At 47.0% G+C, this 26,677-nt stretch overlaps 1 protein-coding gene across 3 annotated transcripts in view; it reads left to right on the forward strand.

Moving 5' to 3' along the window:
- Positions 1-26,677, forward strand: part of DZANK1 (double zinc ribbon and ankyrin repeat domains 1) — a 62,130-nt gene that overhangs the window by 29,823 nt on the left and 5,630 nt on the right. For all 3 annotated transcript variants that reach the window (XM_062202261.1, XM_062202260.1, XM_062202263.1), the window contains exons 10-19: positions 4,734-4,826; positions 8,927-9,049; positions 9,854-9,994; positions 12,691-12,898; positions 15,844-15,947; positions 17,848-17,922; positions 20,555-20,651; positions 21,006-21,106; positions 25,305-25,385; positions 26,541-26,668. In XM_062202261.1, coding sequence (XP_062058245.1) covers positions 4,734-4,826; positions 8,927-9,049; positions 9,854-9,994; positions 12,691-12,898; positions 15,844-15,947; positions 17,848-17,922; positions 20,555-20,651; positions 21,006-21,106; positions 25,305-25,385; positions 26,541-26,668 — 1,151 coding nt within the window. The remainder of the gene's footprint in view (positions 1-4,733; positions 4,827-8,926; positions 9,050-9,853; positions 9,995-12,690; positions 12,899-15,843; positions 15,948-17,847; positions 17,923-20,554; positions 20,652-21,005; positions 21,107-25,304; positions 25,386-26,540; positions 26,669-26,677) is intronic.

A 26,677-nucleotide genomic window follows, 5' to 3' on the forward strand; every position in this document is an offset into this window, starting at 1 on the left:
TCCAGGCTATGCACAGCCTTCAGAAATGAGATTTTGAAGAAATTCTTAGGTCAATGTCAGATAGATGAAAATTTACTAAGATTTTTTTGAGATGACTGTGTTTAATCTTAAGGCACTTTGAAAACTACCATAGAGAGCCACTATCCAGCCCCAGAAGCCAGTGCCTAGATCTCTTACACATGAGAGGAAATCAGCTTCTCTCTTGTTTAAGCCACTGTTCTTCTGGGTCTTCTGTCACTCACAGCAGAACTTATTAATATATTTGCTCAGGTTGTTTGAAGATAATACCATTCCAAACTCTTTGGAATATTCAGAAAAGGTGTTAGTTGTGGCCTTAATTCATCATATATCATGCCATCTTGAGTATTTGGAATCCAGAGTTGTTCTCATTTTGTGAGAAGGCAGGGAGATACAAAGGTAGAAGTAATACCCCTTCCAATTTGTTGTAAATTCTATACTGAGGAGAAACACAGAACTTCTATCTGATTAGTAGCATTAAATACAGGAGTGGCCCTTGAAGGGCAAATCTGATGAGAGAGAGAGAGATGGTCACTCATAGCTTTTTTTTCTACTTGGTTTTTGGGCCAAAGTTAGAATATACACCTTACAGTGAGGAAACCAACTAAGAATTCAGTAATGAAATATAGAAAATCAAGCCTAATCAACTTCTGATGTTGAGTTTTCAAGGGATTTTATGGACTTTGAAAGTATTGAGTAAACAAGCTTCACATTAACTGTGTTCCTGGAATTTGGTCCAGCTTCCATAAAAGGGCTCTGTCCAACATTACTCTTCCCAAGATCCTAGGAAATAATGACTTGGCCTTTACTGTCTTGTTGAGAAGTGAGAACCTTATGATGATTTCCACTGGCACTGTGTTCTTCCCTAGTGTATTGTGTTTTTTAGCATTAGATTTTATTTTTTTAAGATATTTTTATTTATTTGAAAGAGTTACACAGAGAGAGGAGAAACAGAGAGAGAGGTCTTCCATCTGCTGGGTCACTCCCCAGATGGCTGCAGCGGCCGGAGCAGCACCGATCTGAAGCCAGGAGTCAGGAGCTTCTTCCAGGTCTTCCCACGTGGGTGCAGGGGCTCAAGCACTTGGGCCATCTTCCACTGCTTTCCCAGGCCATAGCAGAGAGCTGGATGGGAAGTGGAACAGCTAGGACTCACACTGGCGACCATATGGGATGCTGGTATGCAGGCGGCGGCTTTACCCTCTACACCACAGCACCGGCCCCTAGCATTAGGTTTTTAAGATCTGTTAAAAGACATACCTTCTAAAAATATACATCTTATACTGTTAACAGTTAAGCTCTTAATTATATCTCTTTCACGAAAACATTTTGTTCACTCTTGGCATCACCTCTTCCTGCCTTCTGGTTGGAAAACTAACCACAGATATAGTGTGTTCTGCACTGTAAGGCGTTGTTGGAATATACTATGGTTTTAATGATCTGTGATTACTTTAAAATAGACTGTGAAAAAAAAAAAAGGAGTATTTGGAAGAAATCTGAACTCCCAGCAATGCCAGTGTTTCACAGGGAATGATATGAACCTGAGCAAGCATCTGAACAGGAAACATTGGAAGGATGCAGGAGCTTGGTTTTCAGGCCAGGACTCTGAGAGCAGCAGGTGCTCGGGCCTTGTCCCAGGCCTCTGGATCTCTCCATGGGGTGTCCATGAACCGTCCCGTAGGTTTACCCAGCTCCTTTGGCTGTGGCCCTTAGTTTCTGGGGGGCTTTTTCAAATGTATCTTGAATAATTTTTTGATTAACATGTAGTAGTTTTTAATTGACATGTACTACTTGTACATTTTTAATGGGCTACAGTGCAGTATTTCAACACATGTATACTGTGTAAACTGACCACATCAGGTCATGGACATTTCCATTTCCTTAGCTTTTCTTTATGTTTGGAGCCTACAAGCTCCTCTCCTCTCATCCCCTTTCACCTGAAGACATTAACTCTCCCTCAGCAAGAAGAGATGTTTCAGTTTCCTTTGGACTTTTTTTTTTTAAAGACTTATTTGTCTATTTGAAAGTCAGAGTTACAGAGAGACGGAGAGAAAGGGAGAAAGAGAGCTTCCATCCACTGGTTCAGTCCCCAAAGCGGATGCAATGGCCAGGGCTGAGCCAGGAGCGGGTCTCCCACATGAGTAGCAGGGGCCCAAACACTTGCACCATTGTCCGTTGCTTTCCCAGGCCATTAGCAGGGAGCTGGATTGGAAGTGGGGCAGCTGGGACAAGAACTGGCACCCATGGGGGATGTGGGTATCACAGGCAGGGGCCTTATCTGCTGTACCACAGCACTGGCCCCTCCTTTGAGCTTTAATGAGCAGCATGGACTTCATTCATGTTGGGGTTCCTAGAATCCATGAGGCTCAGGGCTGGAATCCTCTTGAAGTCATTCCCCTGAATCTGAGGACTCCCGTGACTGGGATACAGTCACTGCCTGTGAGACTGAGCCATGCGCACAGTGATGTAGGGTTGAGGCCAGCATTATGACTCTACAGCAAGCAGCACCTTAGCTTAGCGTCTTACAAAGTCAGCTCTGAGATTAAGTGTTCAGTGGCCTGTTAGTTTGTTTCCAACGTTCTTGCTCATTTTATTATGTCAACTAAGACTTATTTTTGGGGAGTTTAAAAATTGTTCTCCTTGGGACCAGCACTGTGACATAGTAGGTTAAGCCTCCACCTACAGTGCTGGCATCCCATATGGGCACAGTTTGTTTCCTGGCTGCTCCTTTTCCAATCCAGCTCTCTGCTATGGCCTGGGAAGGCAGTAGAAGATGACTCAAGTCCTTGGGCCCTTGCACCCACGTGGGAGACCCGGAAGAAGCTCCTGGCTCCTGGCTTCAGATTGGCCCAGTTCTGGCCGTTGTGACCATTTGGGGAGTGAATCAGCAGATAGAAGAGCTTTCTCTCTGTCTCTCCATCTCTCTGTCTGTAACTCTACCTCTCAATTAAATAAATAAATAAAAAATGTTCTCGTCTCCTAACTGCTTTATAAGGAGAAGTTTTATCCCAGTGGAGTCACTAAATTGCTTAGTACCAGGCAAATAAATGATATGTTGCAAATGCTATGCATGGGATGGTGAATGAGGAAACTGACTTAAAAAAAAAAATCCTCATAGATATCTAGCATCCTTACTGAGGCCACTTGATGGTGGCCCCAGTCCCAGATCATCCCTGCAAACAGCTGTGAGTCTGTGAATCTAGTGGGTTGTGATTTAAAATGATTTTTTAAAAAATATTTATTTATTTTTTTTAACTTTTATTTAATGAATATAAATTTCCAGTGTACAGCTTATGGATTACATTATTTATTTATTTATTTATTTAAAAGAGTTACATGGAGAGAGGAAAGGCAGAGAGAGATAGAGAGGAGAGAGAGGTGAGAGAGGTCCTCCATCTGCTGTTTTACTCCCCAACTGGCCACAATGGCCGGAGCTGCGCCGATCAGAAGCCAGGAACCAGGAGCTTCTTCCAGGCCTCCCATACGGGAGCAGGGGCCCAAAGACTTGGGCGATCTTTCACTGCTTTCCCAGGCCACAGCAGAGAGCTGGATTGGAAGTGGAGCAGCCGGGTCTCAAACCGGCGCCCATATGGGAGGCTGGCGCTTTAGGCCAGGCGTTAACCCACTGCGCCACAGTGCCAGCCCCTAAAATGATTTCTAACTGTGGGTCATCACCGCTGCTCTGGAAGGAAGGAGGTCCAGGTATGGCGTCAGAAGCCACCCAAGACCATAGAAAAAAGCTACTGACCAAGAAAACGATGTGCAGTGGGCCTGATGCAGTAAGGTAGACGGCCACTTTGAGAGTCTTAGTAGTGTCTTCGAAGGGAGAAGAAGGAAAGATGTACATAGGGATTGGATGATTTTAAACAGGGTTTGGCAGAAGTGAGCCTGTTGCAAGCCATGAGTGATACTCCTGGGTCGGCATGGGGTCATCAGTTGTAGCAAATGTACCACTGTGGCATGGGATGTTAGTACACGGGGTCACTGTGTGTGGGGTGGGGTGAGCATTCCTGGCCCCGTGATTTCTGCTCAATTTTGTGTAAACCTGAAACTACTAAAAAAATAAAATTTATTAGAAGTTTTTTTTAAAAAAGATATTTTGCAAGACAGGTCCAGGTTAGAGGATGTTTGGATTAGGTGAAATTGTGACTTATTAGGTTTGGATGGTGGACCCGGTTGAGCTTAGAAGCAAGTAAGCAAATTTTTTTTTCAGTACTGCACCTGTAACCCCAGGATCTTGACTTGGAAAGTTGCACTTATGATTCCCCTTCCCAACAGTGAGAAACTACAGAGCAAACCTGAATTCATATTTAACACAAAGCCCCATGGGGGAACATCCTAGTCCAAGAGCCAGACTACTTGTAAACATACTTAGAAGCTTTTGCTGGTCTTGAGTCCCTCTGTTCCCTGTTAAAGCACGAAATGAACAGCCTACTGACCATCAAGTTTCCCACATTGGAAAATAAACAAACCTACACATACTGAGTGCCACATTTTCCATTTGTCTTCCCAAGATCACGTGAATACTCTTGTTTGGAGTCTCATTTCTTTTACAGCTCTGTTGTCTGACATTGTGCTGTGATAATTACTAAACAGACTGAGTATTCAGGGCGTGGGTGTTGTAATGGGGCCCTTAGCTGTCTCATACGCTGACGCGACTGCTTGGAGATTTCTTTACACAATTGTGGAATGTGTATTTCTCTTTCCCTGTTGTCAAGGAGAAGGCAATCTGCCGCACCTGTGGCACGGGGAATCCTGCTCACCTGAGATACTGTGTCACCTGTGAGGGGGCCCTGCCTTCATCACGAGAGGTAGGTGGACTGCGTGTGCCAGTCCTGTATTTAGCGGCTGCTACATGTTTGATAAGAGAAAAATAATCTGCAGTGGACAGAGAGACCAAAAATAAAGCTTACTCATGGTAAATTGGAAGTAACCTTTCTCTATATGGGGAAGAATTTAGATATCCATCCATGCAAAATTGTTTTTCCCCCCCAAAGCCTTAACTTTGAGAGGAGTCAGTAAAAACTGACAATTTCTGCAATTTTATGTAACAGCTTTGCCTGGGAGACTGGCATAGCCTGTGGGGCCCCATTTATAATTTCTGTTGAGTCAAGTTCATCTCTGTTGACTGGGTGCACCTGCTGCTTTTGAAATCAAGAACCTGGTAGCCACTCCATTTCTTAGGTTTCCTGCCAGTCTGTGTTGAGTGTTGGAGAAATAGGGGCACATGCAGTTGAAGTACAGTGGATGGGTTCAGTTTAGATGATCTGTTTATGTTTACAAAGTATGTCTGATAAACTGTAAAATGACTTCCAGTTGACTCCAAGAAGAAGCTGGCATCTACTAGCCAACGTAAAAGGAAAAATGTTTCTGTCAGGCTGTCATATGTATTGTGGTCTGTGGGGTTTGCCATCTTCTCAGAGAGGTTCCTCGGGAAACTGGACAGTGCGTGCTGATCAGTGTGGTCATCATGGTTGGTATCACATGGGAGGGTTTTAGTTTCCTAGCACTGCTGAAACAAAGCGCTAAAGCCAAGCAACTGGAAGCAACAGAAATGTGTGGCCTCATGTTCTGGAGTCCAGAAGTCCAAAAATCAGGGTGTCACTGGGGCCATGCCTCCTCTGAGGGCACTGGGGAGGGAACTGTCCCAGCCCCTCATCGAGCTGCTGGTAGCCTTACACTCCCCGTGGCTTCTAGGTGCATCCTTCAGCATCCCTGCCCTTGCCCTCACCCAAGGTTCTCCTTGTGTCTTCACATCACCTTCCCTCCGTGTGTGTCTGCCTCTGTGCCCAGATTTCCCTCTTCTTTAAGGGTATCAGTCACACTGGATCAGGATCCACTCTGAAGACCCCACATTTTAACCTGATGACCTCCATAAAGATCCTGTTTCCAAGTAAGGGCACATTCTGAGGTGCCGAATGCCTTTTTCTGAGAGAGGCACAATTCGACCATATGGAGGAGGTGGACAAGGTATCCTTTAAGATTGTGTCTAATCACTAACCATCTAAGACCAGTGGAGTTGAAAGAACTCTTTTGGTTCCCAGTCTTATTGGGGCATAATTTATGTGCAATAAAATTCACCTGTTTTCATTGCACAGTTTGGCGAATGTTCATTATCATACATAATCTTTATATTTGATATTGATCACTGAATAGTATTCTGCAGTATGCGTATACCACCGATTGACTTCTTCATGGGTACTTGTGCTGTTTTCATTTTGGGAATATTATAAACAGTGCTGCATTCATATACAACTCTTCATATGAACATAGTTGTCATTTCTCTTGGATAAATGCTTCCTGTCTAAGTCCATGTTTAATTTTATAAAATATGCCATACTGTTAACCCAAGTTGTCTCTAGTCAGGTGTTTTGTCTTTAGCTGAGCTTCGAGTCTGTCCTGCGTTTGTGCTGTTCAGGGGTCTGTAAGAGATGTAAGCTCACAGGATTTGGGGGTCCCTCCCCGTCTGTCTCTGAGCGCTCCCTATGTCTTCAGCAGCCAAGGCTAGCTTCAGTTTTCTGGAAATAATGCCTTTTGTCCCCCCACTTCATGGGTACTGCGGGGATTGTCAGTAGCCACAGCCTACAGGCCATGGAGATGGGGACTCGCTCTGTGTAACTCCCTCCGTCTGTGCGTGTGCAAGGGCCCACCTGCCTGTGTTCACTCTCCGTCCAGTGCCTCCATGTGTTAGGAGCAGATTTTCTCATTGTTTTCTCCCTGGGAGTGATTGTCATTTCCAGAAGGAAAGTGTCCGTGAAGTCTTTTAGGAAGATAATTTCTGTTACTTAATATGTGTTTCTTTTTCAGAACTGAGACTCAAAACTTGATAGCGAGCTGTCAGATGTAATCAGAAAGCACATTATTCCCGAATCAAATCTGCTATAATTTTAGGGTAATCTTTTGTTGATAGTTATTTGAATGTCGGTGTGGTCATGTGGTTTCAGACTTAATGTCGCTCTCCTGTTACACAGTTGCGCTCTGTGATTTTCCAAGAGCCAGAGAGAGAGAGAGAGAGAGAGAGAGACAGAGAGAGAGAGAGACAGAGAGTAAGAATGAGAAAACATGAACGTAGAAAAGAGCGACCATATGGACTCAGTCCAGGGATGTTCTTGCCAGGAGATTTAAATAAATTACTCAGACATCTTTCCTCGGGCATTCTGGACTTCTTACATTAATAGTACAATAATTTAGGTTGATTTTATTAACTATCAGTGATAGAATTTTCTGAGTCCTATCTGTCAGTGATGGGTCATATCTATCAACAAAACTATTTTCATAACAATTGCAAAGTTGAGTTTGTTGTAAAAATTGTATCTTTATCTGAATGGCATATCAGAGTTCAGATGTTCATGTGAAGATGTTAGAATTTAGGTGAGAGAATGAAGGTACCATAGAAGTAACTGGGTACATTCATTCTGATAGGTTTATGTTTTTTCTTTGTTTGGCAGCATTAATACGATGGGGTAAGGTAACTTTTCTTTCTTCCTTTTTTTTTTTTTAAAGCAATGTGATTATTCAGAAATCCACTCGAATAATAGATGCATTTCAAGGAAAGGTCTGAAGACAGAAATCCAGACTGGCAATTTTGTTTTCTATCCAAGCCCTATTAACAGTAGAGTAATTGAAATACAAGATGGAAAGCAAAAGTCTGCAAGAGTTTCTCCTTTGATTTTCCTGAAGGACTGGCTCTGCACAGAAGTGGGAGTAAACGCACACAGCAAGGGCTCTCTTTTCCCAGGCCTCAGTGGGCAGTGGGGCCCGATGTGGCCTCTTGTTGGCTAGGTTTGGGTTGCAGGATCACAGAGCAGGCCCTGCAGCAAAGCACGATGGGGCTGGGGAATAAAGTGCCTCAGGAGGAAGAGCTGTCCTTAGGAAACCTTCTCCTGAGTGTGCATCTTAGGCGGCGCACCTGCCGAGTTACTGGCTCAATCAGTTACCCATTGATTTGGGAGCTGTTTGAATGACCCGGATGCAAGGTGTCAGCTACTGTGCTGGTGGGGAAGATGTGAAACTGCCACGTTCTTTCCCTTCTTGAAGTCAGGTTCTAGCAGCCAGCAGCCAGCAGCGCGGGAAGGCAGCCAACTGACTTTGGAGCCTGGTCCTGTGCCACGCCTTCCTGGGTACTTAATGGCTGTCAGTCGTGTGGCATCCCCAAAACATCCCCTACACACCTGCATTGTATTGAAGCGGCTGTGAGGAGTCGTGGATAAAAGTCAGGCTGTCAAGTCACAAGGCCTGGGGTTGAATTTGGGGTCTTGCTGTCTTCATGCCCCGGTTCCCCTCCCCGTTGCTGTGATGGGGGCACCCACCTCCCAGGCCTGTTGTGTGGACTGATGGGAGGGCACAGGGCAGCGCTCAGAGCAGTGTCTCACATAGCAGGTGAATAGGTGGCAGTCCCTATTACTGTCCCAATTGTAAGTAGCCCGAGCAAAGCCTCTAATCTAGGTCTACCTACGGAAGTCTCAGAAATTCTTGTGAAACAGTTCTGTCTCCCTCCCCTCCCTTCCCCAAAATGAAGCAATTATTTTTATGTATCCGGAGTGGAAAATAATGTCACATTTCCTTTTGGAAGCCAGAGTCCCAAGGAATAGAAGATAAACCTCACCCACGATACCTTAGGTAGCTCAGCTCTCTTTACATTCTTTCTCTACTATCAAATCAATGGCAAACTTGCGACCTTTGATGAGTAAAGTTACTGAGGGAGATCAGGATGTGTGAGGCACCAGTGCCATTGGCTCCCTCTGACCCCTGTGAAGGAACATGTGTCCCTCCCACCAAGTTATTAATTGGTAAAGCCCATCAAAGTTTAGTAAGATTCCTGTATTTCCAGGACTTGCATTGTTTTGGGGTTGGGAGGGGGTTCGGAGACTGTGGCATTGATCTTACCTGTGGATGCTGTTTTGTTCACCAGTGGATGTGCAGTGGAGATAAAGCCCCTCCCCCACCCACTCAGAAAGGAGAGATCACTTCCTGCTCCAAATGTGGTCGCCGAAATCTCCGGCAGGCGCGCTTCTGCGACTGGTGTGGAGCCGTGGTGGGTATTTTAAAAGCAAGCTTCGTTGTGCTGAACATACACCTCACCACTGGCCTGGAGAGAGCCACACCCTGCCTCCATGGCCTTGCAGAAGTCACTCCTATGACTGCCATACTGGCACCTGTTTCCCCAGGAATCTGGAGAGAACCATCTTGCATTGGCATTCGGTTTGCATCTCTTTAAGGTTCAACAGTTTTCACTCATTTATTTGACTATTGACATTTCATCTCTTATGAGAGTTGTGTTAGCCTACCTTTTGCAATACGACACTCAAAATTGTTTGCTGTATGTCCTCATCTGAGAAAGTATTGCATGCAAATAATAAAAAAGGTTCAGGGTGCAGGGTTAGTCTCCCTTCTCATGTCAGTGCCACAATTCCTCTCCCCAGAAGCCATCACTAATCACTGTTACCCCCTTTCTGGGGCATTGCTTCAGCTGTTCAGTGCATCTGTAAGTAAACTGATCCAGTCCTTTCACTTAGCAATAGAGCTTGTTAGTGACCTCTTCATTCTTTCCAGTGGATTCATAACATTTCATTGTCTGCATCTATGTACTATGATGTATCTAGGCTATCCCCTATGGTTGGACACTTAGGTTGTTTCCAATGACTTCTTCTGCAGGAGATGGCCTGGAATATATCTCTTTGAGTACTTGTCCATCTGTAGGATAAATTCTAGAAGGAAGCATTGGTGGATCAGAGGGTATGGGCATGTACTGTTTTGATAGCTAGAGATGAGGTGGTATGAAAACAATTTAAATGGGAAAATTATAACTAAGATCTTAAACATATTCTCTGTCCTCTAGCTCAGCATTCCTTCTGGCTGCTCTGTTTGCTCTAAATGTGGGGCCAGCAATCAGCTGTCTGCCCAATTCTGTGGCTCCTGTGGTATTTACTTGAAGACCTTGGCAAGACTTAGCTTGGACAGCAGTCGCCCGTTTTCTGAGGTAAGGACATCACTGTAGTAAGAACTAGGAGTGCAAATAAATTCAACTTAGGTTTAAAACCTTCAAACAATTTCTTTGGAAATCAGAGATGCAATCTACATTTTCTGTAGTAGATTGAGGTCTAATTGTATTGGCAAGGCAATGGATTGCCACTAAGGAGAAGTGGAGCTTTGTAAACTTTAAAAAAGAAATCATTTGCATTTTATTTGAAAGGCAAGGAGAGAGAGAGAGAGAGAGCAAGTGAGTGAGAGTGTACTCTTCCATCCACTGGTTTATTCCCCAATTGACCAGAGTAGCCAGGTCTGGATCAGGCTGAAGCTAAGAGTTCAGAACTCACTCTAGGTCTCCCACATTGGTGGCAGAGACCCAAGGACTTGAGCCATCATCTGCTGCCTCCCCAGGTACACTTCAGCAGGAAGCTGGATCAAAAGCAATGAGGCCAAAACTTGAACCAAGCACTCTGACATGGGACAAAGGCATCCAAGTGGCAGCCCAGCCACTGCATCAAATGCCCTCCCCCAAGAAGTGGATTTTAAATGCCCAGGACAGAATGTGCTTCTGTTGAATTCTTACATAGCATTGATAATTTTTCCCCTGGTCTTGTATACGAAGACACTTAAAAAAGTTTGTGGAGGCCGGCGCCGCTGTTCACTAGGCTAATCCTCCACCTGCGGCGCCGGCACCCCAGATTCTAGTGCCAGTTGGGGCGCCGGTTCTGTCCCAGTTGCTCCTCTTCCAGTCCAGCTCTCTGCTGTGGCACGGGAAGGCAGTGGAGGATGGCCCAAGTGCTTGGGCCCTGCACGGACATGGGAGACCAGGAGGAAGCACCTGGCTCCTGGCTTCGGATCGACTCAGCGTGGCGGTGGTAGCGGCCATTTTGGGGGTGAACCAACAGAAGGAAGACCTTTCTCTCTGTGTCTGTCTCTCTCACTGTCTATCTCTGCCTGTCAAAAAAAAAGTTTGTGCGCCGTGGCTTAACAGGCTAATCCTCCGCCTTGCGGCGCCGGCACACTGGGTTCTAGTCCCGGTTGGGGCGCCGGATTTTATCCCGGTTGCCCCTCTTCCAGGCCAGCTCTCTGCTATGGCCCGGGAAGGCAGTAGAGGATGGCCCAAGTGCTTGGGCCCTGCACCCGCATGGGAGACCAGGAGGAAGCTCCTGGCTCCTGGCTTTGGATCAGCGAGATGCGCCAGCTGCAGCGGCCATTGGAGGGTAAACCAACGGCAAAAAGGAAGACCTTTCTCTCTCTCTCTCTCTCTCACTATCCACTCTGCCTGTCAAAAAAAAAAAAAAGTTTGTGAAAAATTTGAATTTTAAAAAATAAGCTTTTTTTTGGCACTCAAAATTTTTGAAGCTCACACTTGGTTTTTTTAAATAATATATATTTTCCATGACCTTTTAAAAATACCCTCATATTTCAGAGAACTTCTGTCCAGTACATAAGATTACTGCTTCCTTGTATAACAGCTGGGCATAGTTGCAGGGAGAGCATGTATGGTTGTTTTCAGCAGAAGGAGAGCTCTGCAAACTGGCTTCATGTTAGCTTTCTGTGCATTTCTGTATGCTGGGTAGAGACTTCCCGGGTTTCCTCCTAGCTTTCTGTCATAAGAGCTGCAAGGCTGAGAAGTGCTAGAGAGAAGGCACACACACCCCGCCCTCGGCATGCAGCTGCAGGGAGTTTATGACTTCCTTAATGTACGCTGAGACACCGGCTCCTGGGACTGCCGCTGCCCCCTGTGCTGCCTCTGCGCAAATGAAACAAAGGTCTCCTCTCAGAACTCTCGACTGCCACCTGTCGGAACGTGACTGCAGCGTAGCGATCGTGTTAGACATTCTCTGTCCTCTACCAGAACATGTAGTATGCGTATGCCAGTATGCGAACATGTGCCGTCCACCATGTGAGTGCTGCCCCTTTAGACAGGATGCAGTGGTTAGCCCTCAGAACCTCACGTGGTTGGTCCTCTCAGGTCCCCAGGTCCTGACGCCAGACGGTGTATCAGAGAGAATGTTGGTGCCAGTAGTTGAAGGTGGGCAAGCCGTGGATTCTGTGCTCCATTGGGTTGTAAAGCTGAGAGGATGGCTGTCTTCCAGGCCTCAGGCACAGCAGGAAGCATCCCGGATGTGCTGAATTTGAGTCAATAGAGGGCTGAGTGGATGGGGCTGTTTCATGGATCCTGAGTTGCCAGGGAAGAGAGAAGCAAGGAAGATGGGACAAGAACTGGAAAACCCGTTTCAGTTCAAAGTCCATGCTTTTTTTTTTGTTGGGAGGGGGAAGATACTTCTCATTCTAATTTTTTTTTTTTTTTTTGACAGGCAGAGTGGATAGTGAGAGAGAGAGACAGAAAGAAAGGTGTTCCTTTTTGCAGTTGGTTCACCCTCCAATGGCCGCTGAGGCCGGCGCATCTCACTGATCCAAAGCCAGGAGCCAGGAGCTTCTCCTGGTCTCCCATGCGGGTGCAGGGCCCAAGCACTTGGGCCATCCTCCACTGCACTCCCGGGCCCCAGCAGAGAACTGGCCTGGAAGAGGGGCAACCGGGATAGAATCCGGCGCCCCAACTGGAACTAGAACCCGGTGTGCCAGCGCCGCAGGCGGAGGATTAACCAGCCTCATTCTAATTTAAATAGCTTTCATTGAGTAAGATGAAGGATTCATTGTCTTCTGATTTTTTTTTTTTAATGTTTTCTGCCTCACCCACAGGCCCGAGCTGCCTGGCAGTCCCTCAGTGTTCCTTTGCCCACGTCTGATGCTGGGAGCAAGAAGGACGTAGGCACGCAGACCGTTGGCCTGTTCTACCCATCCAGCAAGCTACTAGCCAAAAAGGAACAGGAACTGGCTTCTTTACAGCAGACGCAGGAGAAGATGAGCGACCACAAACCTCTGCTCACCGCCGTCAGCCCGGGCAGAGGTGAGGAGGAAGTGATGCTTTTCTGCTGGTCAGAGGCAAACTCTCGCTGCTTCTGTGGGGATGGTAGCTCTTCCTTCAAGTTTAGGTACTCCCTTGTAATCGCAGCCCCATGTGGTCCATGGCACGGCACATGTGGGTTTCTTCTCCCATGGGGGGCATGTGGTTAGTCTGCTTCATTACTGCCACCTTGCCAGTGGCTCTTTTTTATTGTGGTACCGTTCACGTAACACGAAGTGACCGTTTTTAAGTGATCCGTGCATTGCATTGACAGTATTGTCCCAACAGCACAGTTTCCATAACATTTCCATCACCCCAAAAGTGAGCTCTGTGCTCTCCTCAGCCATCACTCCCTGCACCTCATCTCCCAGGGAAGGGCCTGGCAGCCCCTCACCCACTCGCTATCTTTATGGGTTTGCCCATTCCAGATGCTTCATAAATGAAATTGCACAATGCATGGTCTTTTGTGCCTGCCTTCTTTCACTTAGGATAATGTTTTTCAGGTTTTGCTATGCTATGGCAATTTCCGTACTTCATTCTGAATAACAGTCTATTGTTGTGAGTATACTGACATGTAGTTTTGTGTATCCATTCACCAGCTGATAAACATTTGAGTTCTGCTCACCATTTGGCTGTTATGAACAACAATGCTGTGAACGTTTCTTTTTCAGTGGACGTATGTTCTCATCTCTCTGATTTATATATAAAACTATGGTTGCCGGGTCCGATGGTAACATCCTGTTTAGCTTTTTAACGAGCTGCCAGACCACTTTCCAACGTGGCTGCACTCATTGACATTCTGACCACCAGGGTATCAGGGTTCTGATTTCTCTACTTCTTTGTCAGCATTTGTTGGTATGTGACTTCTGTCATCACAGGCATACTGGTTGGTGTGAAGTGGTATCTCATTGTAGTTTTGGCTAGCATTTCCCTAGTGGCTAATGATGTTGAGCATAGTTACATGTGCTGTTGGCCATTTATTTTTTGGAGAAAGATCTGTCAAATCCTTACCCATTTTTACTTTTTTTTTTTTAAAGATTTATTTATTTATTTGAAAGTCAGAGTTACACAGAGACAAAAGGAGAGGCAGAGAGAGAAGAGAGGTCTTCCATACGCTGGTTCACTCCCCAATTGGCCACAACAGCCAGAGCTGTGCCTATCCGAAGCCAGGAGCCAGGAGCTTCTTCCAGGTCTCCCATGTGGGTGCAGGGGCCCAAGGACTTGGGCCATCTTCTACTACTTTCCCAGGCCATAGCAGAGAGCTGAATCGGAAGAGGAGCAGCCGGGACGAGAACCAGCGCCCATATGGGATGCTGGCACTTCAGGCCAGGACATTAACCCGATGTGCCACAGCACCGGCCCCACCCATTTTTACTTTTATTTTTTATTTTACCCATTTTTAAATTTGACAGTTGTCTTTATTGTTGAGATGTAAGAGTGCTTCACATATTCTAGAAACTCGACTCTGACCAGATATATGACTTACACATACTTCCTACCATTCTGTAAGTTGTCTTTGAACCTTCTTGATGTATCCTGTGAAGCTAAAAGATTTTAAATTTTGATTAAGTCCAATTTACCTGATTTTTCTTTTGTTGCTCATGTTTTTGGTTCTACCTAAGAATCCATTACCAAATCCAGATCACAAATATTTATCGCTACCTTTCATTCTATGAGTTTTGTAGTTCTAGTTCTCACATGTGTGTCTTTGATCCATTTTGAGTTAATTTTTGTGTAACGTGTGAAGTCAGAGTCACACTCCATTCTTTTGCATGGGGCTGTGCACTTGTCCCAATAACGTTTATTGAAGAGATGTTTCATCCCCCCGAATGCTCTTTGCATCCTTGATGAAAAATCAGTTCAACATAAATATCTTGAATTCTTTCTAAACTTCAGCTCTATTTCATTAATTCACCTATTTCATTAATTCACAGGTCTGTCCTTAGGCTAGAACCACACTGTGATTACTGTTACTCTGTAGAGTGCCTTGAGACTGGGAAGTGAGAGTCTTCTTCCTTCATTCTTCTTTTTCAAGGATATTTTGGCTATTCTGGGTCTTTGAGTTGCCATATGTATTTTAGGATCAGCTCGATAATTTCTACAAAGAATCCATCTGGGATTCTAACAGCGATTGTGTTGAATCTGTGGGCCTTTTGGCAAGTATTGCCGTATTAATAATTCTAAATCTTTCAATTAATGAACATCAAATATCCTTCCATTTGTTTAGATGTTCTTTAATTTCTTTCAGTCATGCAGGCTTCAGGGTGTACATTTTTATATTTTTGTTAATTTATTCCTTCATACAGTTGGCCCTTGGTATATCTGTATATTCAACCAACTCAGATGGAAAATACTGGGATGAGAGTTTGCAGACAAGTGAGCACAGGGCAGTGATGAAGTTAAGGCAGGTAGCTGGGCCCAGGCAGTGCACCTTCCACCTGCACGTGGGACACCAGACACCCTGGCTCGTGTGAAACCTCCTACGTTATTTAAATTGTGCCAGCCAATTCACATGTGTTTTAAACCTTGTGTAGACAGAAAAGAGGCACAAAGAAACTTTTCGGAGTGATGGAAATATTCTCTCCACAAATTGAGATGTGTATTATCTGGCAAAACTCAAACTGTATATTTAAAATACTTTGGGGGAAAAAGAAGAAGGAAAAAATTCTGTAAGTTATGTGTGGGATCAAATAATAGAAGACGAAAAGATTTTCTGTGTCTCAAAAGAAGCCAGATGTAACAAGAAGCCCGGAGCGGGGAAATGGAACTTACTCCAGTACACAGCTGAGGATTAGTAAGGAAAAACCATCGTGGTGTTTGGCAAAGGAAAATAACCTCCCTGAGAACGTGTGTCCCATGCTATCACCTGTCTTTCTTAGCTGCAGAAGAATTATCCCTATGGCTGGTTTTTTTTTTTTTTTTTTTTTTTTTTTTTTTTTTTTTTTTAGGATACTGGAGAAAACAGGTGGATCACATCTCTGCCCACCTGAGGTCTTATGCTCAGAACAACCCTGAATTCCGGGCCTTGATTGCAGAACCCAGGATGGGAAAGGTGGGTAAGCCGAGACTTGGCCGCCGGGGCTTCCGTGAGCTCAGGCTGTGGCTGCCGCCTGACACCGCCCCTTGCTTGGCTCCTTTTCCTCCATTGCCTTCTTCCCACATTTCCTTACTCTTCTTCCCTGTGAGTTCTTCCCCAGTAAATCATTTGCACACGAGAATTGTCTCTGGGTCTCCTTCTGAGGCACCTGACCCAGGACAATAAGGTTGTGAATGTCTCGTGCATAGGTGTCACGTGTTGTGGAAATTCTGATGAGTAGAGCTCAAAGCCCAGAACAGTTCCATCCATCCAAATTGTGCATTTACTTCATACACTGTTGATATGTAACACAACAGCATTCATGAGAGTTACCATTTAAGGGTGTACTCAATATCATCACTGTAGTTCTCATAACAACACTACACAGAAGGAGTATTTTTTTAAATGGCCACAGATTCTTTGATAGTCCTCTCCACAAATAGAGGAAATTATGTCCCCTTTCCTTGAATCTGGGTGAGCTTGTGACTGGCTGAGTATATGTTGAAAGTGATGCTAAAGGACTTCCAAGACTTGGTCACATAAGGTTATGTGGCTTCCTCTTGCTTGACATGCTCACCTCCTTGTTGGAGCCCAGCCACCCTTTGTGAGAAGCCCAAGCCACCATGGCCACAGGTGCACCAGTCTGTTGCCCCACAGGAAGCCAGTCCCCGAGTCATCCCAGCTCAGGAGCCAAATGAGTGACCTCACTTTGGATCATTCTAGCCCCTCCCCCCACCAAGTCCTGCCACCTGTAGCCATTGGGGTCTTCCCAGCTGAGACCTCAACTTGGGGAGTAGAGACAAACTGTCTGTACTCTGTCCTGACTGAATCCATGAGCATAATAAAGTGGCTGTTTAATGCCAGTACAATCTAGGTGCTTTTTCACATTGTAACAGATAATCAGAACAGCCTTATCTGACACCCAGGAAAACTGGGGCTCAGATAGGTTTGGTATCCTGCCCAAGATGACACTGCTGGGTCGCAGGAGATTCAGGATTTGGAACCCAAGCCCTCTGCCCACCCTTTGGCACCACACCACCATTATCGAGATAACTCTGCAAGAGGACCTATCCTCTGTTTGTCACAAGATTAGAAGGAGCCTTTTAAAATCAGACCATCCACTCCATAAACCAACATTAAAACCATCTCCTTTTCTTGATACTCCTTACTGTTAGTTTATAAATTCCTTGACCTAATCGGGAGGTCTACACACTGTAGCCTGAGGTACAAACCTGACCTGCTGCCTGATTTCATAAGAAAAGCTTTATTAGGCCACAGCTGTACCCATTCGCTTATTTATTTTCTGTGGCTGCTTTGTGCTGCAATAGCAATCCTAAGCATTTGTGACAGAGAACATATGGCCCACAAGACCTAAACATTTTCTATCTGACTTTCACTGAAAACATTTATTTCCCCTTGGCTGAATCTAAATCCCTCCCCCTACTTACAAAGGAAGCTGCTCAACTGTGACACTTATCCCCAAAGTGCCGAGACCTTCACCCTACCCACCCAGCAGGATACCTTTTCCAAATTGTGCTGGGTTCCAGCCATGTGGTTTGATTAGAGTGTGTCTCTTGAACAAAGTATAAATTTAGAACTTGCCTTCTTATCTAGTCCAATAGCCTCTGCCCCCTGATTAGAATATTTAGTTCATTTATATTTAATGGAGTTGTATCTGGGTTTGGATCTGTCATTTTGCTCTTTGTTTTATACTTATCAAGTTTTTTTTCCCTCTGTTTCTCTTTTCATAACTTCTTTTGTGTCAGTTAAATATTTGATTAAATTTGTAGTTTAACTTCTCAGAATTCCTAGGCTATGTTCAGTCAATGAGTCCCATATCCATGGTTGTGAATTATCTTTAAAACTCTTTTAAAAGCTTATCTCTGCTACTGTCCATGAAGATGGTTGTGAAGTCAGCATCAGACTGAATTATATTCAAGTCTCAAACAAGGTAAGTGAATTTTCAGCAAGTACTCATTTGATAATTATTGATGGAACCAGTAAATTATGACATACAATTTATCGAAATGCCTCTATAGAAGTCTCAAAAGGAGAAGTTTCAAACATTAAGCAGCTTGACTGCAGGTCAAGTAATTTCATAGTAAATTCATACATAATTGAGCTAAACCTCAGAGAAGTCAGATTTCAGGTACAGATACGATAAGAACAGGAATTACCAGCCACCCTTGGTCCTGTGGTTCTCAGGTTTGTTCATACTCTATGGATGGCATGTCTGTGACATAACTGATTTGGGGAAAGACTGACAAAAATGTCTGCTGATATGTACTTTGACCTGCTTGTTTTATTTAAAATAAACCAAACTTTGTGGCCATGTCTCTCTTTATGCTGCTTCTAATATGATGGTTGGGGCATTGCCACTGAGCCTGCAAGTGTGTGACAGACTTTAGGTTAGCGGCTTTAGTTGCATTGCACAAGTCAGAAGATATAGATGAATAATTAATGCATTGAGAAGATGGGCAAAGAAGGCAAAGAAGAGGAGAGGAACTAACATTGATTAGTCCCTGGCCTGTGCCCTGCAGGGAACCAGTGGTGTTAGCAATATTAGGAGAGAAACATGGGCCCCGCCTGACTCGGGAGGAGGCCGAGAGTATCAGACGGGCTAATGCACATCAAAGTGCTTTGAAACCAGGTAAAACAGTAAATGCTGTGTTCGTGGTGGTGTAGCTAGAGCAGAGCTTGGGTCAGGGAGGTTCTTCAGGGGCGGGGAAGGAGGGAAATGGGGTAGCAGGGGAAGGGACTAAAAGAACAGGTAGTCAGAAGTAAAAGTGAGGGACCAGCGTCATGGTGCAGAGGGTTTAGCCATGGCCTGCAACACCAGCATCCCATGTGGGCGCACCAGTTCATGTCCTGGCTGCTCCACTTCCCATCCAGCTCCCTGCTAATGCACCTGGGAAAGTAGCAGAAGGTGGCCCAAGTGCTTGGGGCCCTACTACCCACGTGGGAGGCCCCAATGGAGTTCCTTGCTCCTGGCTTCATCCTAGCCAAGACCCGGCTATTGCAGCTGTTTGGGGAGTGAACCAACAGATGGAAGATTGATCTCTCTCTGTCTCTTCCTCTCTCTCTATAACTGTGCCTTTCAAATAAATAAATAATTCTTAAAACACACATACATACACACCCAACATCAATGAAAGTAAAATCTGACTTAGCTTGACCCACAGAGTACGCTGGGACATGAATCACGCCACAAAGTTGTCCCAGATTGAGGCAAAGATGGGAGGGGCATAACCTCTAGGGCAAGGCAGTGCCCATCTTCCAGGGACACCTCCCTGGAAGGCAGCGTCAGCTCTGAGCTCTCAGCAGCGGCCTCAGCAGCTATATGGGTCTCCTGGCTGGTTAGAGGGAACGGGGCAGGCCACCCAGAGCCTCTGCAAGACACCCACCCTATCAAGCAGAAGTGGGAGAGTTGCCGCAGGTCGGGATGTCTTCTCTGAGCCCGCAGGCTGTAGTGCTCAGGGAGCAGCAGTGCTTCCTTGCCACACGAGAGAGCTGGGCAGGATGCTGGGCTGAGGAATGGGCAGGTGGCCGCAGACTTCCATGTCTGGCCTTCGTGTCCAGCCTCATTCCGTAGACACCCACGTGACCTCATTTGTATTTTCATAACATCCTTTTGAGGTGTAGGTCAGACTGTTTCCACATTGTAAGTGAAGAAGCTGAAGTTCAAGAGCAGTAGCTTGCTTCTTCCAAGGTCACTGAGCTGGAGGGTGACAGAGTGTGGCCCCACAGTAATCCCAAGGCTCTGGAGGGATTTCAGTGGGGATGGAGCACATTTCCATAGAAATGGTCTGAAGCCTACCCCACCACCTTACCTGCCCCCGGTGCTGTGGTGCAGTGGGTAAAGCCATCCCCTGCAAGGCCAGCATCCCATATGAGTGCTGGTTTGGGTCCTAGCTGCTCCACTTCCGATCCAGCTCCCTGCTAATGCTCCTGGGAAAGCAGTGGAAGATGGCCCAGGTGCTTGGGTCCCTGTACCCAGGTGGGAGACCTGGATGAAGTTCTGGGCTCCTGGCTTCGGCCTAAACAAGCCACAGCCATTGCCGTTACTTGAGGAGTGCCACAGCAGACGGAAGATATTCTCTCTCTCTCTCTCTCTCTCTCTAACTCTGCCTTTCAAATAAATAAATAGGCCCGGCACCGTGGCTTAACAGCCTAATCCTCCGCCTTGCGGCCCCGGCACCCTGGGTTCTAGTCCCGGTTGGGGCGCCGAATTCTATCCCAGTTGCCCTCTTCCCGTCCAGCTCTCTGCTGTGGCCCGGGAGTGCAGTGGAGGATGGACCAAGTCCTTGGTCCCTGCACCAGCATGGGAGACCAGGAGAAGCACCTGGCTCCTGGCTTCGGATCAGCGAGATGTGCCGGCTGCAGCGGCCATTGGAGGGTGAACCAACGGCAAAAGGAAGACCTTTCTCTCTGTCTCTCTCTCACTATCCACTCTGCCTGTCAATAAATAAATAAATAAATAAATCTTTAAAAGAAAATAAAAAAAGGTGGGGGAGCACATGACTGTTTTTGTTGGGCCACAGCGGCCTCGTCATTCACAGCGCTTGAATTTCTCCATTGGCCAGAACCTGTATGTCAACAAGGCGGTGAATTTCAGCGACCACTTCCTGAGCAGTGTCACCGAGGGTGGTGACAGGCTGTACGGCAGCAGATCCAGCTTGGGTGAGTTGTAACCTTCCGGGGCTTTTAAAATGTGCCGTCCCAGTCACGCATCGTGCTTCGTGTTGCAACCGTTTTATTTCCCTGGCTGAGGTCAGGCGGGACTTGGGAGGCCCACACAGGACATGGGGAGCTGCATCTGGAGGCTGAAGTCCCCTCTGCTTCCTTCTCACCCGAGCTCTGGCTCCTGGATGCAGGGGTGGCTCCGGGCGTCCCGCCCGCCAGGCTCAAAGCTGAGCCAGATCAAAATGTCTCTGACCTCTGGAGGAGCAGGGCGCAGTAGGGAGGAGCTCCTTGCAGGTGGCAGGGGCTGGGGGCAGGGGCAGCTCACTTTGGTCCTGGACTCTGTCGTTTCAGTGAGTGACTACAGCCAGAGCGCCTCAGATAGCACTGAGAAAATCAAGAGGGCAAGGAGCTTCAAGACCAGAACATTCCCTGAAAAGAGGCGGCAGCTTACGGTAGGTGCCAGGTCCCTCGTAGCTGTCGTCTTCAACCTGTCATTTTAATGTCTCGTTTTCACCTTAAATGGAAGAATCATTTCTCGTGTCCTGTTACTTTTTTTTTGTAAGAGCATATTTCTGTTTTATGGAGGGAGGATCCTTTAAAATATCTCAAGATTTTGAATTGGAATTATTTTAAAGCTCAGCAGTTTGCCAAATCATCTGTTTCCTCTTGGGTCAGTTTTGTCTGCTCATTTTTTCATGTGTTTTTTAAAAAAATTTATTTATTTGTTTTATTTATTTGAGAGAGAGAGAGAGAGAGAATGTGTCTCCCATGCACTGGCTCATCCTCCAAATGCCCTCAGTAGTTAGGGCTCGGCCAGGCTAAACTAAACCCAGGTCTCTCGTGTGGGTGTCAGGGATCCAACTACGTAAAGCCGTCGTCGTCTGCTGTGTCCCAGGGTGCACACTAGCAGGAAGGCCATGAATGGGAGCAGAAGCAGGACTTGAATCCAGGCACTGGGATGTGGGATATGGGTGTCCCAAGAGGTGTCTTAACAGTTGTGCCAGATGCCAGCCCTGCTTTCTTGTTTCTGGTTTGCTTTCAACTACATGATGGTCCTTGGTTGTCTGGTCATTTGACAAATGAAGGTCTGGTTGGATTAGCACAGGGGCTAGCATGGGTACCCAGCACGGTTGTGTGGGCTGCAGTCCCTCTGTAGGCCTTGGGCAGGGGGCAGGAGAAAGTCTTGGGATCCCCTGTATTGCCAGTGTCATAGGGCTTGTTGTTTGTTTTGACAGGCAGAGTTAGAGAGAAAGGTCTTCCTTCTGTTGGTTCACCCCCCAAATGGACGCCACGGCCAGTGTGCTGCGCCGATCCAAAGCCAGGAGCCAGGTGCTTCCTCCTGGGCTCCCAAGCAGGTGCAGGGCCCAAGCACTTAGGCCATCCTCCACTGCCTTCCCGGGCCACAGCTTGTTTGTTTTTTAAGATTTATTTATTTGAAAGTCAGAGTTACACAGAGACAAAAGGAGAGGCAGAGAGAGAGGACTTCCATCTGCTGGTTCACTCCCCAACTGGCTGCAATGGCCAGAGCTGTGCCGATACAAAGCCAGGAGCCAGGAGCTTCTTTCGAGTCTTCCACATGGGTACAGGGGCCCAAACACTTGTGCCATCTTCCACTGCTTTCCCAGGCTATAGCAGGGAGCTGGATGGAAAGTAGAGCAGCCGGTTCTCAAACCGACACCCACAGGGGATGCCGGTGCTGCAGGTGAGCTTTACCCGCTATACCACAGCGCTGGCCCCAACCAGGCGCAGTTCTAGGTATTGAAAATAAAACATGGACGGCCGGCGCTGCGGCTCACTTGGCTAATCCTCTGTCTGCGGCACCGGCACCCGGGTTCTAGTCCCAGTTGGGGTGCCAGATTCTGTCCCGGTTGCTCCTCTTCCAGTCCAGCTCTCTGCTGTGGCCCGGGAAGGCAGTAGAGGATGGCCCAAGTGTTTGGGCCCTGCATCTGCATGGGAGACCAGGAGGAAGCACCTGGCTCCTGGCTTTGGATCTGCTCAGCTCCGGCTGTTGCAGCCAGTTGGGGAGTGAACCAGCGGATGGAAGACCTCTCTCTCTCTCTCTCTCTCTCTCTCTCTCTAACTCTGCCTGTCAAAAAAAGAAAAAAAAAAGAAAAGAAAAATAAAGAAAGAAAAGAAAACATGGACAAAAGACGTAAAGATCTTGGACTGAATGAAGCTGACATTCACATTTTAGTACATTTTCCCATAAGGAATGGAATTCAGTATAAACAGGGACACTCCCCAAGATCTCTCCTGGGGACTTACTGATTAGAGTAACTTGTTCCAAGCCAGTGATCAGAGATGGAGGCTTAGTGGGCTGGGGAGACGCAGCCAGGATCCAATATCTTTCTTCTTTCATCTTCCTCTCTCCCTTCTTCCCTCACTCCCTTCCATTTCTTTTTTTTTTTCCCTTTTCTTTTTTCTTTTTCTTCAACTTTTTTTTTTATTTGAAGGCAGAGTTACAGAGAGAGAGGGAGGGTCAGAGAGAAAGGTCTTCCTTTTTCCACTGGTTCACCCCCCAAGTGGCCGCTACGGCCAGCGTGCTGTGCCAATCCGAAGCCAGGAGCCAGGTGCTTCCTCCTGGTCTCCCATGTGGGTGCAGGGCCCAAGCACTTGGGCCATCCTCCACTGCACTCCTGGGCCACAGCAGAGAGCTGGACTAGAAGAGGGGCAACCGGGACAGAACCAGCGCCCCAACTGGGACTAGAATCCGGGGTGCCGGCAACGCAGGCGGAGGATTAGCCTATTGAGCCGCAGTGCCAGCCGCTGCACCCATCTTAAGCCAGGAGCCAGGAGCCTCCTCTGGGTCTTCCCACGTGGGTGCAGGGGCCCAAGGACTTGGGCCATCTTTTACTGCTTTCCCAGGTCATAGCAGAGAGCTGGATTGGAAGTGGAGCAGCCGGATCTTGAACTGGCGCCCATGTGGGAATGCTGGCACTGCAGGCAGCGGCTTTACCTGCTACACCACAGTGCTGGCCCCTCAGATCTGGATTTAGGGCTCCCTTACTGCCTCCTTGGGTTTATTACCTTGCTAGAATGACTCACAGAACCCAGGGAAGCATTGTAGAATGCTTCCTCACCTGTTAGCAAGGATACACAGGTTCACCAAATGGAGAGATGCATGGGACAGAGCATTGGGAGGGGCACGCAGCTCTGACCCTTCTCCAGCTACACCCCCTCCAGGCACCTCCAGGTGTTCAGCTGTCCAGAAGTTCCCAGAATACAATCCTTGTGGAGTTTCATGGAAGATCCATAAGCAGAGGATTAGCCTAGTGAGGCGCGGCGCCGGCCCAAGACTAATCTTTCATCTACTGGTTCACTCCCTAAATGGCCACAACAGCCCTAACTGGGCCAGGCTGAAGCCATGAATCTGGAACTCCATCCAGGTCTCCCATATGGGTGCAGGTGCACTTGGACCATCCTCTGCTGCTTTCCCAGGCCATTAGCAGGGAGCTATATTGGAAATGGAGTGGCTGGGCTGGAACCAGTGCCCATGTGGGATGCTGGCATTGCAGGTGGTGGTTTAACCCCCTGTGCTACACTGATGGCCCCCAACATCATCTTCTGAGGGGCTCAGAGTCCTTATTTTACCTTGTCATCCTCAGGACTCCCCAGAGAGCCACTGAAGGGTAGGTGGGCCTGGGACCACCTGACAGTGAGGCCTGGGATCCAGTGGTACAGACACCAGATGTCTCCTGCTCTCCATGCTGCTTCCCTCACTTCCAGCCTTTGAAAGGAAGCTTTAAGGCCAGCGCCATGGCTTAACAGGCTAATCCTCCACCTAGCGGCACCAGCACACCGGGTTCTAGTCCCGGTTGGGGTGCTGGATTCTGTCCCGTTTGCCCCTCTTCCAGGCCAGCTCTCTGCTATGGCCCGGGAAGGCAGTGGAGGATGGCCCAAGTCCTTGGGTCTTGCACCCCATGGGAGACCAGGAGAAACACCTGGCTCCTGCCTTCAGATCAGCACAGTGCGCCGGTCGCAGCGCACTGGCCGCGGCGGCCATTGGAGGGTGAACCAATGGCAAAGGAGGACCTTTCTCTCTCTCTCACTGTCTACTCTGCCTGTCAAAAAAAAAAAAAAAAAAAAAAAAAAAGGAAGCTTTAAAGTGGGTTTTTACAGCATTTTGAAAATGTGAAAGGTAAATCCTTCAGATTTCTGATGATAAGTGAGATTTTTTTTTTTTTCCTAAACCAGGGGTTGATCTTATGAATTCACTCATTCCTCAGGTGAACACCTGGGCTCTGCTGTGATCTTGAGGCTGACCTGGAACAGTGTGCAATGTGGACTTTAGGATGTGCTTGGTTACATTTCCTAGACATTTTCAAAAACTAGTGTGGAGTTTCTGGGTTTTTGTGATTTTGTGAAGTTTCTCATTGCATCCTTGTCCTTCATAAACTAAGACGGTGTCAATGTGGGGTCCTTGTCCAAGGCGAGGATTTGGAAACCAGCGAGATGGACATTGGATGTGGACGTTTATGCTGCTGGCTGTTAAAGACCGTGCTCACATCCTCACACCTACACATCCCCAAGCTCACCAGTCCCGTGGCTCAGAGATGAGCCGGTGATGAGGCTGCTAACCTTGAGGGGGAAGCATTTGCCTGAGTGTTGGGACTGAAGTGGCAGAAATGACCATGTTCTGTGACCCTGCAGCCTGAAGACAGGTTCCTGCTGACAGAAGTGGGACCCAGAGGGGAAGGAAGAGTGTCTGTGATCGAACAGCTGCTGGATGAAGTAAGTGTGGCCACAACACGTCTGCAGCGGTCAGGCCGGGGCCCCACCTGCATCTCTTTGTTCACTGTTGTGAAACCCTGCTGCCTTTTAGTTAAAAACAGAGTGCAGTGAATGGCTTATCAAAAGCTTCCCATTAATTGCTTCTTGGTTTTTTTTAGTTGTAATTGATATGAGAGGCAGAGAGAGAGAGAGAGAACACTCCTATCTGCTGGTTCATTTCCTAAATGTCTGGACTAAGCCAGGCTGAAGCTAGGAGCCAGGAACTCAATCTAGGTCTCTTGTATGGGTGGCAGGGACCCAGCTACTTACGCAATCATTGCTGCCTCCCAGGGTCTACATTAGCAGGAAGCTGGGGCCCAGAGCCAGAGCCAGGTGTTGAATCCAGGTGCTCAGATGTGGGATGTAGGTGTTTTAACCAGCATCTTAAGCTCTATGCTAAACACCCACACTACTCTTTTCTGTAGCAAAGAAGATAAGCAGACATGCACATATGAGCCCACATAATATGTATGAGGCTGGATAGAGTTCCTGGGTCATGAGAACATGAGACCTTTAGGCTGGGCTTCCTAAAGAAGCAAGGTTGTCAGGTATCTGCCTCTCCTGATGTGGGGAACGAGGTTTTATCACCCAGGTCACTTGGCAGCTCTGGCTCTTATAAGTTGGGTTTGAGCTTCCTGCTTTACATCTCCTTTGATTGTTTTTTAAAGATGTATTTTATTTGAGAGACAGTTTTGACACAGAGAAAACAGAGATAGAGCAAGAGAGAAAGAGAGATTTTCCATTTTTGGGTTCATTCCCCAGATGCTCACAATAGCTGGGGCTGAACCAGGCTGAAGCCAGTTGCCTAGAATTCAATCTGCGTTCCCACGCGGGTGACAGGGACTCAGTACTTGAAGAACCATCTGCTGCCTCTCAAGCACTTTAGCAAGAAACAGGGTTTGAAACAGTAGCTAAGACTCAGCTGGGCATTCTTATAAGGGATATGGGCTTCCCACATAGTAGATTAACTCATTGCATAATACCCTCCTTGGATCTTAACTCAATTGAACTTCATCATCTCCTTAAGAGGATGTTTGTTGCACTCAGTAGGGCGGTGGCTGGTCACTGTGGGGCGCAGAGTTCCGTGGCGAGTTTGTCTTTTTGCATGTGCTGTAGGGAGCAGATCCCAACTGCAGTGACGATGAAGGCAGACCCGCCATCGCTGTGGCTGTTGTGAATAAGCACCATGAAGCAGTCCCGGTCCTCGTGCAGAGAGGAGCAGACGTGGACCAGCAGTGGGGACCGTGAGTGGA

This window comes from Lepus europaeus, chromosome 10, assembly GCF_033115175.1.
Source record: "Lepus europaeus isolate LE1 chromosome 10, mLepTim1.pri, whole genome shotgun sequence".
Classification (NCBI taxonomy): domain Eukaryota; kingdom Metazoa; phylum Chordata; class Mammalia; order Lagomorpha; family Leporidae; genus Lepus; species Lepus europaeus.